Source organism: Mercenaria mercenaria, chromosome 19, assembly GCF_021730395.1.
Source record: "Mercenaria mercenaria strain notata chromosome 19, MADL_Memer_1, whole genome shotgun sequence".
Classification (NCBI taxonomy): domain Eukaryota; kingdom Metazoa; phylum Mollusca; class Bivalvia; order Venerida; family Veneridae; genus Mercenaria; species Mercenaria mercenaria.
The window spans coordinates 2,289,017-2,302,161 of NC_069379.1; the positions used below are offsets into that span (position 1 = coordinate 2,289,017).

The following is a 13,145-nucleotide window of genomic DNA, read 5'->3' on the forward strand; positions in this document are numbered from 1 at the left end:
AATGTTTAAGATCTTTTCTTTTTTTTTTCAATAGTGATTCTGAGAACTCCTGTAAACAAAACGCGATGAAACCAAAATTTGTTTCACATATAACGTTGAGAAGATCTAGTAAGCAATTATACCAAGATCGTTTACACACATAACGTCGAGTAATTATACCAATATTTCGTTTACACACATAACGTCGAGCAATTATACCGAGATTTCGTTTACACACATAACGTCGAGCAATTATACCAAGATTTCGTTTACAAACATAACTTCGAGCATATCTAGAAAGCAATTATACCACGATTTCGTTTACACATATATCGTCGTCGGCAGCATTGACCGCATTTATCCCCGCATCACATGGATTCTCACTCAAATTTTCATCGTAAAGCGACAACGTTGTAGAGCAACCAGATGAATCGTTTTCGTTATATTGACATCCCAATGGAACTGTTTTAGTGAGATCGATTCGTAACAGAAAATGCCAAAATACTTCAGAAAATGGGAAAAGCACCAAAATTGGCACAGCTATTTATTAAAGCATTAACAACATTTTTTTCATGGGACCCATTTGATATCTGTCAAGATGGCCGATATGGCGGCCATTTTCCAAAATGGCCGCCAAAACTCAATATTTACCTTAGAAGATTCTAATGAAAGGTCATTATATTTACATTCACCCCAAAATGCACTAAATATAAATGTATATAATAAAATAAATCCTAAATTTGCATCAAATGCAAAAATAACAATTCAAATGATGTTAGTTTCTTTCTGTTTCCATGGTAACGGCAAAAATCTAACCTTTAAAACTTAGTTTAATATTATCATTGTGTAGTTTTCATATTTTAAAGAATATTTTGTTTTAATATATGTAATTTATATTATTTCACTTTAATTCCCTCCACAGTAGCATATTGAAACATTGTTGTTATTCCCTTACCAGTATTTAGCCAGATGGGGCTTATGGGTTGCCCCTGTATGCATGTCAATACGTCAGCCATGCAGAGTGGGATACTGCAATAACTTTGAAACTACAGCAGAATTTTTCATGATACGTGGTACATGGATAGACGGCAATGCAGAGAATGTCAATGTCATTCACATTTGTTCCTATGGCAACAAATGTTGTTGCTATGGCAACAAATAGTGCACGAATATGACACAAAGTGTCATCCTGCATTTCTTCAAAACAAGGAGAGATTGTTTCTTGAGAAATTTTACATAGACAGAGGGACAAATTGAGAATATGCTTGTTATCTTATTTTCTCCTCTTGTACATCATTTTGTCCGTCTGTATGTCGGTCCATCATTTGCAAATGGCAGATTCTTCGATAACTTCAAAATTGCAAATTCTAAAGACTTCTTGATGAAACCTTGTTTATAGATGGTAAGTTATATGGAGAATGTGAAGGTCAAGGAACTTAGTTGCTATATAAAATTGTAGTTTCTTTGACACCAAGTACGACAACTACCCCTTTCAGTTTGGGACTTCGAAATGAAGAATAGATTATAGCGACGGACTAGTAGGATCAAATGAAACAATGTTCCTTATTATGCACCCGCAGTCACAATGTCTGCGTAATAAATTGCTAACTGTGTAACAAAGAAGAGTAAGGCTGAAAATATAAAAGTTGCTTTCATGGACAACACTTAGTAACTATTCTGTGAAATATATTACTCTGAACAGTGAGTTGAAATCTGAAATAAGGTACAATTGTCAGATACTCTTGTCAGTACACACAAGCACGAGATTGTCGACAACTTTAGTTAACTTGCATAATACAGTGCAGAGCATTTCAGCACGTTTGACAAATTACGTCTTCCTCGACAGACTTTATCGAGGTTGCAAATGCACTTGAGGAGCTATTGGTACGAGACTCGGGTACTTGAGACAAAACCTGTTGGAAAGGTTCCAATATATCAAAGATCTCTCTGGTCAGCCTTATTTATCTTGACTAGGAATTTTAGGAAAGTGATAGAACACCCGACACCCATATGTGCCAGACCTAATGGGCAACCTTGTTTAGTATGTTCAAGAGGTGTAGCAGACGATGCAGGAATGCACATTATAGCCCTAATCTATATGTGAACAGATGGTTGATCAAGCTACTTGACATGTTTTGCTGTAAAGAAGAGTATCGAAAGCCTCCATTTATACCCCAGAAATATAATACGAACAGTTTGCTTGTAGGAAGATGTAGAAAATGCATTTAAAAGCTTGATTCACCGGTAAGCGCGAGCTGTACTGGTTAGTTTTGTTTGACAAGACAGTGTTATTCTTACATTGGACTGCATAACTGGAAATACAAATCGCGGGCTTAGCGCAAAACGGTTGTAACTCCTTCTTTATTTCATATAAGTTACAACCGTTTTGCGCTAAGCCCGCGAAATGGTAAATAGATAATATTTGTCGTCTTAAAACTAGTAATTTAAATTGGTATTAAAATTGTGTTTCGAATGTACCTGTGCTCATTAGAAAAATCCTCAAGAACTCACATTTAATTTAATTTTAATTTCATTAAAATGTCCAGAAATAGATATTAGAGCACATTTTTCTTGTAGAAATGATAGATTCTGCTCTTAATTTATACCCCCGTTACACTCAGCCACGTTCCCACTACGTCGTAAAAACTAGTAGGATGCAGTAAGAACTTGTACAATGTAGAAGAAATACAGTAGACTCCGATAAGAACATGATAATTAATAATTATGGTCTCCATGGGTGTAGAGAACACGGTCGAATTTTGGACATGTTCAAAACAAATGTAGTGAGAACGCGGTCTAATCAGGAAGAAGGAAGGACGTAGTAATGATTAACTAAAACCTAGTAGGACATAGTACAAGCGTGGTGTGGACGGGAAAGGCTGCATGGCGTGCTCACTGCGCTGTCATTGGGTTATCATTGCATTCTTGCTACGTCAATGGAGTTCTTACTACAACTTATCTACGCTTGTGTGTTATGACCATGCTACGTGCATGCCACATTGTAGTATACCGCATAACGTTATTAATACGTTCTTTCGGTTCTTAACACATCTATGTCACGTTTGCAGCAGGTTCTCACCATGATTGGTTCAGATTCTGAAAATTAAGTATGAATACTGGATCCAATTCCCAATCACTTTGTTTTCAATCAGCAATGGGTATCGAACACCATCAGGAATTGCCACATAATCATGGACTCAGCAGCACTGGCAGCTTGTAGTGGACTTTCGGACCTCCGTATATCCTTCACACTGCTTTTGCTTATTCCACCGCAGTCTCTCTATAAGACTGCTCTTTTTTCTTCATTGGGGCGTGGGGGTGAGGTGGGGGGGGGGGGTCATCGTTTATTGTAATTTATGGTTGTTGAGTGTAGATGTGGACACAATTATGTCAATATAACTTGCAGAAGGAATGAAAAAAAAAAGAGGCGCATGGCGTAGTATTTATAAGTAGCCGACGAATGTAGTAAAAAGGTGATAAGCATATGGTTAAACCATGGTAAGCGAGAGGTGCAATATGACTGATCGTACTAAGAATGTAGTAAGAACACACTGGACGTGAAGAAGCGCGTGGTAAGAAAATTAGTGTGAACGTGTTAGACGCCGTGAGAACCTGGCAAGGATGTTAAAAGCGCGCAGTATGAACTTTAGAACTGCATATTTTTCAAGTTTGATCCCCGTCCCCACCGCCTCAAAATTTTCAGGAAGCAGTATGATCTTCATGGTCTTTGCCTGAGAGTGGTCAGGGCATTAGTGACTGTACATTATATGCTTATGACATTAAACTATAAAACCATTGTTATGGCATATGGTGCTACAATTTGACAAAAAACAGAATATTACAGGGACATGCAAATGTAAATTTGATTACGCTGATCAACCGGCAATGACTTTTTCCCAAAGAAATCATGATGATCTGACAGGCCAGGGATGTTCACATGGTCTATCACACTAACATAATTAATGAATTATATAGTTTTATTAAGTGTCATTAGTTCTCTTAGTGTAAATAAATTGAAATAAATACAGCAACACTTACAAATTCTGAGTCACGAAAACTAATGACAAAGTGAAACACATGTCATTTATTCACTAATACAGATTACAGACTAAAACTTGGTTTGCTCAAACTCTGATAATTCTAACACCATTCTTCAATTAATCTATCGTCAGGTCCCAAACAAATTCCTTTATAATATATTTTTCGATCACTCATACTACCGATAATTAGAATAAATTTAGTCGGTCCTGATGGGTTCCAGTTACCGAAGTTCGAATGTATTTATAATTGATTAATTTACAATTGTTGTAAAGTTCTGCACAGGACTGTTGCCATTTTAAACATTCTTGATATGCCAGTTACCATTATATACTTAATTTTGATTCATATAAATGCATTATGACTTTTCTTCTGCTTAATAGCACATTTTATCCAAGGGAGACAACTTTTTTCATTTTTGTTGGAAGAGCGGTATTTTTGTTAATATAATATGTTTGGATTTATTCAGGCAGGTGGTTTTAGCTTATTATACTGATGACTGTAAGTGTCAATAGAAATTTTATATATAATATTATGTATTTTCGAAAATATATACATATATGGCGGCCATCTTGGATTTTTTGGCCATATTGGATTTTTCGGAGTGGGTCTCATGCTCATTTTTAGTATTTTGCCCTGAAGTAGTTATGTACCAAGTTTCATGCTTTTCCCATTTTCTGAAGTATTTTTACACCATTTTACTGTACTATTTGTGTTACCTGAACAGTAGTGTAACCTCCTTTACTTACAGTAATATCTTGTTCACTAATCTAAAATAAAATTAAACATGCACGACATAACGTATAAATGTAAACTATATTACAGCAACAAGCTCTTTCTAAAATAATATTGTTCTTTTCGACACCAGCGAAGAAAAATTGAATATCATGCCAACACAATATAGGTCATATGGCGACATTTCAAGCTTTTGATGGTGGTGGAAGACCCCATGGTCCTCTCCAGACATTATTACAGGCAAGGCCCGACACCCCGGGATAAAACTACCGATCTTTCATTTGCCAACTGACTAGCTTCCACGCATTAAGAATTCTACACTCTAGATAAGATTTCGAACCCACAAAGGGCAAGTGAATTGAGGTAAGCGATCTTAACCACTCGGCCGCGGAGGTCCTCTATTATTTTTAAAAAGTATATTAAACTATACATTAAAAGGTCTTTACAATCTCATAAAATAGATAAAACCAAAATTATATTGCTTATGACTACAAACAGATGAAAATAAATAAATGTACAAAAAATGCGACAAACAATAATATTTTACCAAGGTTTACAGCTAGGAATAACCCCCTACACCCAAATATTGTTTCGCATTTTAATGTTTATTCTCTGTTTGATATCAATCTAGTAATATGGTCATAAAACTCAAGGCTGTATAACCTCCCTTTCACTGAACATATAAGGGCATAAAGTAATTTGACGACAGGTAAATAAAACATTGAGACAGGGATACCTAGCAGTAACAGAGTATTCAATGCAGTGAAACCAGTTAATGTAGGGGCTTACCCCTAGGTTTAAGCTTGGGCAAAGTATAGTATCTTGCTGCTTTTGTAGTCACAAACCTTATTATCAGTTGCATGCATAGGTTTATAGGCATTTAAAATATATTCAACATATACATATTTTTAAAAAATTTAGCAAAAAAAATTCCTTACAATGAAACATTCAACGATTCGAACATGAAACTGTATATTATTAAATGTTACCATAATAAACACAATATCAATTATACACTAAACGGTGTGCTAAATATTCCTTACAGATAATGCAGTATATCATTTATTTATTACAATCGTATTATTGAAAGCTTAAAATCCCGTTTCCTATAATAGTTTTCTCCTATTATATAACAGTTTTAAATTGTTAATGAAATAACCCACTGATGTAAAAAAGACTCAAGTTTCCGTTTTGGTGACATGAAATGAGAAAACACTCTTCTTTAACGATGTGAAGACGTTTTATATGAACATTTAAAATTGCATTCAAACTACATCCTTTTATATAACTATAAAAATGAGAGTACAGTTGATGTGCCGTAAAGTGTTTATGTTAGTTTGCATGTATTTCTATCAAAAATAAAACTTTGCTTAGAGTACTTTTTTAATTATTGGGAAATCTATTATTGTAATAAATGTTTTAGTAACTTCTGAAATTTCGAGTAGGAAATTAATGCATCACACTATTTGCAGTCTGAAAAGGGTACTTGAAGCTTTAGCTGTGTACAGCTGGATACTTATCAGTGTCAGAAATATTTGAATAAGCTTGGTTAATCTTTATATGTAGTTTTGGTTGTTTATTATTATTATTATTTGAGGGTGACTCATTTGTAATGAAACTCTGTTAATCTTAACAGCCATGAATTGGTCTTTACTTCAAATAATTTGCTCCTCACCCCAAGTTTCTTTGGGTGTAGAATTATTTCACGTGAGTTAGTTATCCAGCTAGGTCTCGGAAGACTGTTGGTACCCACTCTGGCCTGAAGAAGATGCACAGAGGGGCAACATCAAGCTTTCTCCACCATCGAAAGCTGGAAAGTCGCCATACAAAATATGGCGTTTAATCTTTTATAGATATATTATCACCAAGGTAAGAAAACGGTTGGGTTCTTTTACATCTTGAGTACGTTTCAGAATACAATAGTGAAAGTGAGATGATTAATTAGAAATTTTATGAAGTGTATGTATAAAACCACATTTATAGTTCTAGGAACATCCTCTTATTTTTAAATGTTTACACTCTCAATATTTTGCATAACACACATGTACTTGAAAACTAATTTAAGATTTAAGATATATGAAGTGAAATGTTCTTTAAAAGGTTCAAACGAGTTTGTAAATGTATAAATTGTATTATTGCATATCACATAATTATGGTATCTTACCTTTAGTCCTGCATAGAAAGGAAGACTTTTTGTTTCATTTGATTCAGCAAGGGAGTCATTAACATTTGTTGACGCATTTACTTTGAGCACACCACACTCTACCTGTGTTAAATGAAGTGATACTCAGTTTTGATGCCAGGGCAAACAGCGTCACATACATTACATACCTACACTTTGATAATATGATTTTTAACCTTTACCTTGCTAAATTTCCAAAATGGACTGATCTATCTTTCAGTTTAGACAGTACCATTCATAATTCGAAGGGGTGCTCACTGAAAAATTACTGAATAGCGGACAGTAACTTTACTGTTTGCACTTGTCGCAAAGGCAGAATCACCTCCCGGCAGCAGGCTAAAGGTTAGTGTTCTATTCTATTTTTGAAGAACTTATGTTTCTTTGTCAAACAGAAAATTGTTGTTTAACTCTTTATCAGAAATTCTCCTTGTGCAGAGTGTTATAAATATATAAAATCCAATTAATCTTTCAGGTTTCAGAAGCAAACAACATTTACATATACCGTAAGATAATTTTGAATGTTATATATTTACTAAGGAAATAAAAGGTACTTTCTTTAGAAATACATTCAATTTTACGGAATCGCTGTATGCGTTTATGTACCAACATTACTATAAAATGATTGCCTTTTGGTGAGGTCGGTATGTGGGTTTATCGATCTGTCAGATAAAAGCAATATCGACCGAGGGCGCAGCCCGATATCGACCGAACCTAGAACGCAACGGTTTTTTATCATTAAACCCACCCTACTTAAAAGTATAAGAATTAAATACAAATATCTGCAGCCTTTGGTCATTTTTGTAATAAATTTTGTTCGACGTCGCATTGTTTTGACGTCAAACCTTGATGACGTCACAGCTGAATGTCAATACGTGTTTTGGCTCCACCTTTGAATCAATACTACTTCTTCATTAAGCTGCTTTATAACTTTAATCTAGTTCAGTACAGTTTGTGCGCTTTCGAATAAGATAAATATTTTTTCAATCACTCGGAATTTACTTCACAACATTGTTTACTAGAAACATAGATATACTCACGTCAAAACCGAGACCCTCTTTTGTTAATTCATGTTCTGTAAGTACAAGGTCGTCTGATATATTCGATGGTCCTTTTTGAGTAATTTGTACATTATCAACATACCTTGAATTGTAATCAAAATATTTAGATTTTTTTCTTCATAGTTATTCATTTTGTAATAATGCATTCAATTCAGTTCAATTTTACATATAGAAAAATATACAAATAAATATGTTATCTTATAATTAAAAAGGAGTGTTTTGATATGCATAGAATATCGGAGGAATCAAAATACACAATACAGAAATACAATTTAGTACACCTGTACTGAATTTATCTCTCGGGCCGACTATGAGAAAATAAACGAGGAACCATAAGGAAAATCTTAGCTATAGGAACGCAGCCCCTCAAACAAAAACCCCTACAACATAATGTTTATTTTGCATACGCGCATACATTCTTGTAATTTTATGGAAGTTTTTTTATATATATTTTGCTTGCTATTTTCTGCAAAAGTTTTGGTTCAGCTAGAATCATCACCATGTACAATTGCAGTAAGCTCCATAATTCTTTAGGTTCCAGGCTAACAACCTAACAGAGTTTTTGCTATGATTTATGTATTAGTATAATGTATTTGAATAATATAAAGTATCTCAATATTTCGAAGCCTGTATTAAAGGGTTGTTATTTTATATTCAGGAGGAGAATAGTACGAAATCTGCAGTCACTATGACAACAGAGTGTAAATGAAAATATAGAAATGCGTTTGAGCTTCATATTTGTTTACAAACGTATAGGGGCGAGAAATGGTAGTGGGAACGGGGCTTCGTGGCCGAGTGGTTGAGGTCGCTGACTTCGAATCACTTGCCCGTCACCGATGTGGGTTCAAGCTTAGCTTGGGTTGTTGAATTTTTCATGTGAGGAAGCCATCCAGCTAATTAACAGAAGGTCGAAGTTTCTACAAAGTTGCCCGCCCTTGATGAAATAATGCTAGAAGGTCGTCATATGTAATTGTGTTTGTGTGATGTTAAATCCAATATATATACAGTGTAACTTCCGAAAACCGAACGACCTCCGGATCAGCCTAAAAGTTTGGTTTTTGGAAGTTTCCGGATTTCAGAAGTTTCAATTTACATTTTACTATCTTTGGACCCGAGTTCGTCAACATTAAATTTTAACTAATGTTGATAATGCATAGTTTAGTCGATGTAACTAAATCATTTAAAACATCCATCTTTCTTTCGTTCAAACATTAAGAAAGTTTTTAACACATAAGATTATTTAGTTTATCACGTTTTCATAAATTGAATACAAATGGAAATAATCGCTAATTACTTCCTTACCTTTGCATCAAATGATCACTGTGATTATAAAGCGTGTCAAAATAAACCCGAACCTGAACGCTAATAAATAAACAAAAGAATATGTTGACAGCGTTTCTAGACTATCAGGTGACACTTTTAAACAAGCAAATATCTTAGTGTTAAAATATAAACAGTGCTTCAAAAATCGTCCGGTTTTCAGAATTCAGAAGTTCCGGTTTTCAGAGGCTAAAAATATATAGAAATAAGAACAGAAAAAAACGGGACTTTGAGATTCGTACCGTTTTCAAAGGTTTCCGGTTTTCAGAAGGTCCGGTTTTCGGAAGTGACACTGTATATATATATATATAGGGAGAATAAGCTATTTTACAAAACAAATATAAAAGTGTGCACAAAAATGCATGGACAAAGTAAAACATAAATACGTAAATGTGAGAATTGTAAACTGTTTCATGAATCACAAAAATGTAGAATGAGTTTTACAAAACATATTCGTGGCAAACGATTTGCCGAACGTGCAAGAATACTTTATGATGTACCGTTTCAAAAAGCAAAATGAATATAGGTAAAAGAAAAACAGACTTTACCAATAAGCTCTATAATTTGCCTGCTGATCTAAAACGTATAGACTGTTCATTGCTATTTCCAGCCGATGATGAATAATTTCACAAACTTCAAGGATTATATGACTATTAGTGGTGAAGTGTTAGAATTATTAGTCCTGTCATCTACTCTTTGCTCGATTTTGTGTTGATAGCTCCCGGCAGGCCATTTTAAATTTTTTGGAATAAAGACTTTCGTACTTATCCAGAGACAGAGATGGCCATTTTTAAATTCAGTTAAAAATAATAGCTGTTATCATTTACAATAAACTAAAATTACATAAGGTACATGAAAGCAAAAATAAAATTACATACCAATTTACGAGATACGGATTTGTATCATTAGACCTACGATCACACCTAAACTGCAAGTAAGGACTCAATATTCTTTCTATATCGCCTTGCATTGTGTGTCTTATTTCCGGAAGTACTTTTGGTATATCTTCAATATAACAGATAAATAGAAAAGACACAAATCGTAATAAAACAATACAGGAATTTAGGTTAGAAACTATTACGTGCACGCAAAATAAACTGGACAATCTATGAATATTTTCTTATTAATGAAGTGTTTAATTTAACAACGGACTATGTTCATGTAAGCCTTATATTTGGAAAATTTACAAAATATTGATGATTAAAAACATACGAACCGCGCCATGAGAAAACAAACATAGTGGGTTTGCGACCAGCATGGATCCAGACCAGCCTGCGCATCCATACTGTTCGCTAACAGTTTCTCCAATTCCATTAGGCTTTAAAAGCGAACAGCATGGATCCTGACCAGACGGCGCGGATGCACAGGCTGGTCTGGATCCATGCTGGTCGCAAACCCACTATGTTGGTTTTCTCATGGCACGGCTCAATTATTTTGTTTGATACTAGAATGTTTATCTTCTAGTTTTAAAAAAGAATTTTTACTTTGTTAAAAACATGTCATTATTGCTGAAATCACGAATATTTTCGAATGCCATAGGGTCTAATAGAAATGTTTTAGTAATGGTAACAGTCAATGACCATAGAAATATTTTGATTACAGGTGCAGCTTCTTTCGCTGATTTCATGTTCAGTTTTCCGGTTGGGGTCGATAGCTCTACCAATATTAAGAAGTTCAGATTGTTTTCAAAAATCAGTTAAAAACTGAATGTTATCCATGCTTGTCTCCAATTTAATGAAAAATATATTGCATGCATTTTGATAAAACAATATTTCTTGACGAATGAATACATGGAATTTACTCCACTTAGGGACTTTGAGCCACTTTGGGGCAAACTTGAACATTCCCCTCCAACAATGCGAAACAGAAGTTCGGTTACCTCCCAGCAACAGAATTTTCTGTTGATATTACATGTATGTATTTTATTTACATTTCTGTTCATAGCATAATTATGTATCATCTTGTTCATAAAACACTTTCTATAGAGCTTAACATGCATTTATATATATTCTGGGCTTCTTTGTCTTATAAAGATTTACCACCTAGTCGGGCATAATCAACTATAATTAATGCAGGGTATATATATATATTGTCTTCTTGTTATATGACCAGTCCTGCATCTTACGGATCTCTGCGCTTAATACAAATATTGTGTGCAACTGCGTTCAAAAACATGGTTGTGTGCAATAATGTACTCTAACTCAAGACAGAGATTGTGCGCAAAAATGGGCTCTAACTTAAGTAGAGTGCGCTGTAACTCAAAAATGGAGGTTGCGACCAACAATGTGCTCTCACTCAAAATAGGGCTGTCAGTGTTTTACGTCTTCCCTACAGCTACAACTTATAACTCTCTGGATATTTATCCACTATGTACTATCCTTCTTCTTCAAATATATAAGCGATTTTGCAGTTGAATTAAATAGAAAGTCCCCGTATACATTACCAGTCGATCATTGCTCTTAGAGTCATTTCCCCGAAACAAATTAACTGAACAATTATCTTCTAAAAATATCACTTTTATTGTGGGTTAGATATTCCCATTTTAGTCAGTACATTTTTACAAAAAGCTGGAATACTTTTTAGGTAATGCAGTATATTACACTGACGTAAATTAACAAAGGGATGGTAATCGATAAATTTTGCTGTAAAGCTACATCGAAGTTGTTGTTGTTGTTTTTTTCAGTTTGCACAAATACTAATATATGAAAGTGATTTCTAAATCTTAAACCAGTACTTTTCATATTACATCACTAATCACTATTTTACTTAAGTTTAATTGAAGGAAAGGCCCTTTTAAACACAAAACACAAGTGCTCAAAACTTAAATTCATTGGTTTCATTTTTCATTTAATAGAAGTTTGTTCAAACATTTGAAGAAACTGGAAGCGTGTCAGTCTTACCGCAACAATCGATTTCTCCTTTGCAAGTAACGCCGATATTATGGAAATCTTTACACTCGCCGAGGAATTGGCACTCTTCTAAATTAGTTTCGGTGCCATCACATCGCATGTTGTCTAACCAAGTTGTTTCAGTGCTACGACCATATGGGGATGTATGTCTGTAACTTTCGTAGCCCATCCTGTATGATTAAGATAAATTGACATTCTCATACCCAGATGTTTGGACAGTTTTTACAGTTCTTGAAAGTAATACCAACATAGACGATGTAGTGTGAACAGATAACTGGTCGTTCCTGTATTATCAAATCATGATCCCAGTATGATCTTATTCCATGTGCCTTTAACGTTCATTATAAAGACAATAAGAAATGCAATATGTTTCTAGAACGAAAGAACCACTGCTCCCGTTTACTGTCAATAAGTTCCTTATTAAATAATGTCATTTTCATTTTACACTGGTACGGAAATACACTTGAATGCGAAATAATTATGGTAAATTAATATACAGTAAATATAAAGATGTATAAAAACTGTTCATATATTTTTGTTAATGGAACAACAGTTGTTCAAATGTCATTATATGTTGGAACCGTCTTACCTCGTCTCAACACTTTCATCGCCCATTGCCTATCTTTCACTAATATATTTTATCTTGAGATATTTACTTCAAATGTTGAAATCCTTATTAAATGTATTTCGCTTACAAAATATATAAATAATTGTGTATGTAAAGCAATATTCAAAATTAAATGTCACAGACCATAACTTGGTTGGTGTAAACTTCCAGTTTTTAGTGGTAGCACACCTTTTTACCGTGTTTAGCTACAGATGTACTATTTTAAACCTTATTCATAATGCTTTTATTACACATAAACATGTTAACTTTTAGGTTGGATTAACTGTGTGTAGTAATTGCTCAAAAGCAATGTTTAA

The 13,145-nt window shown here is 34.1% G+C and overlaps 1 protein-coding gene across 1 annotated transcript in view; it reads right to left on the bottom strand.

Annotated features, from left to right (window-relative positions):
* LOC123542407 (neurogenic locus notch homolog protein 2-like) overlaps positions 1–13,145 on the bottom strand; it is a 56,652-nt gene that overhangs the window by 40,662 nt on the left and 2,845 nt on the right. Inside the window, exons 3-8 of the mRNA XM_053532044.1 lie at positions 12,213–12,391; positions 10,191–10,317; positions 7,972–8,074; positions 6,917–7,018; positions 4,727–4,787; positions 290–444 (exon numbers count right to left, since the gene is read on the bottom strand). Of these exons, the coding sequence (XP_053388019.1) occupies positions 290–444; positions 4,727–4,787; positions 6,917–7,018; positions 7,972–8,074; positions 10,191–10,317; positions 12,213–12,391 (727 nt within the window). The remainder of the gene's footprint in view (positions 1–289; positions 445–4,726; positions 4,788–6,916; positions 7,019–7,971; positions 8,075–10,190; positions 10,318–12,212; positions 12,392–13,145) is intronic.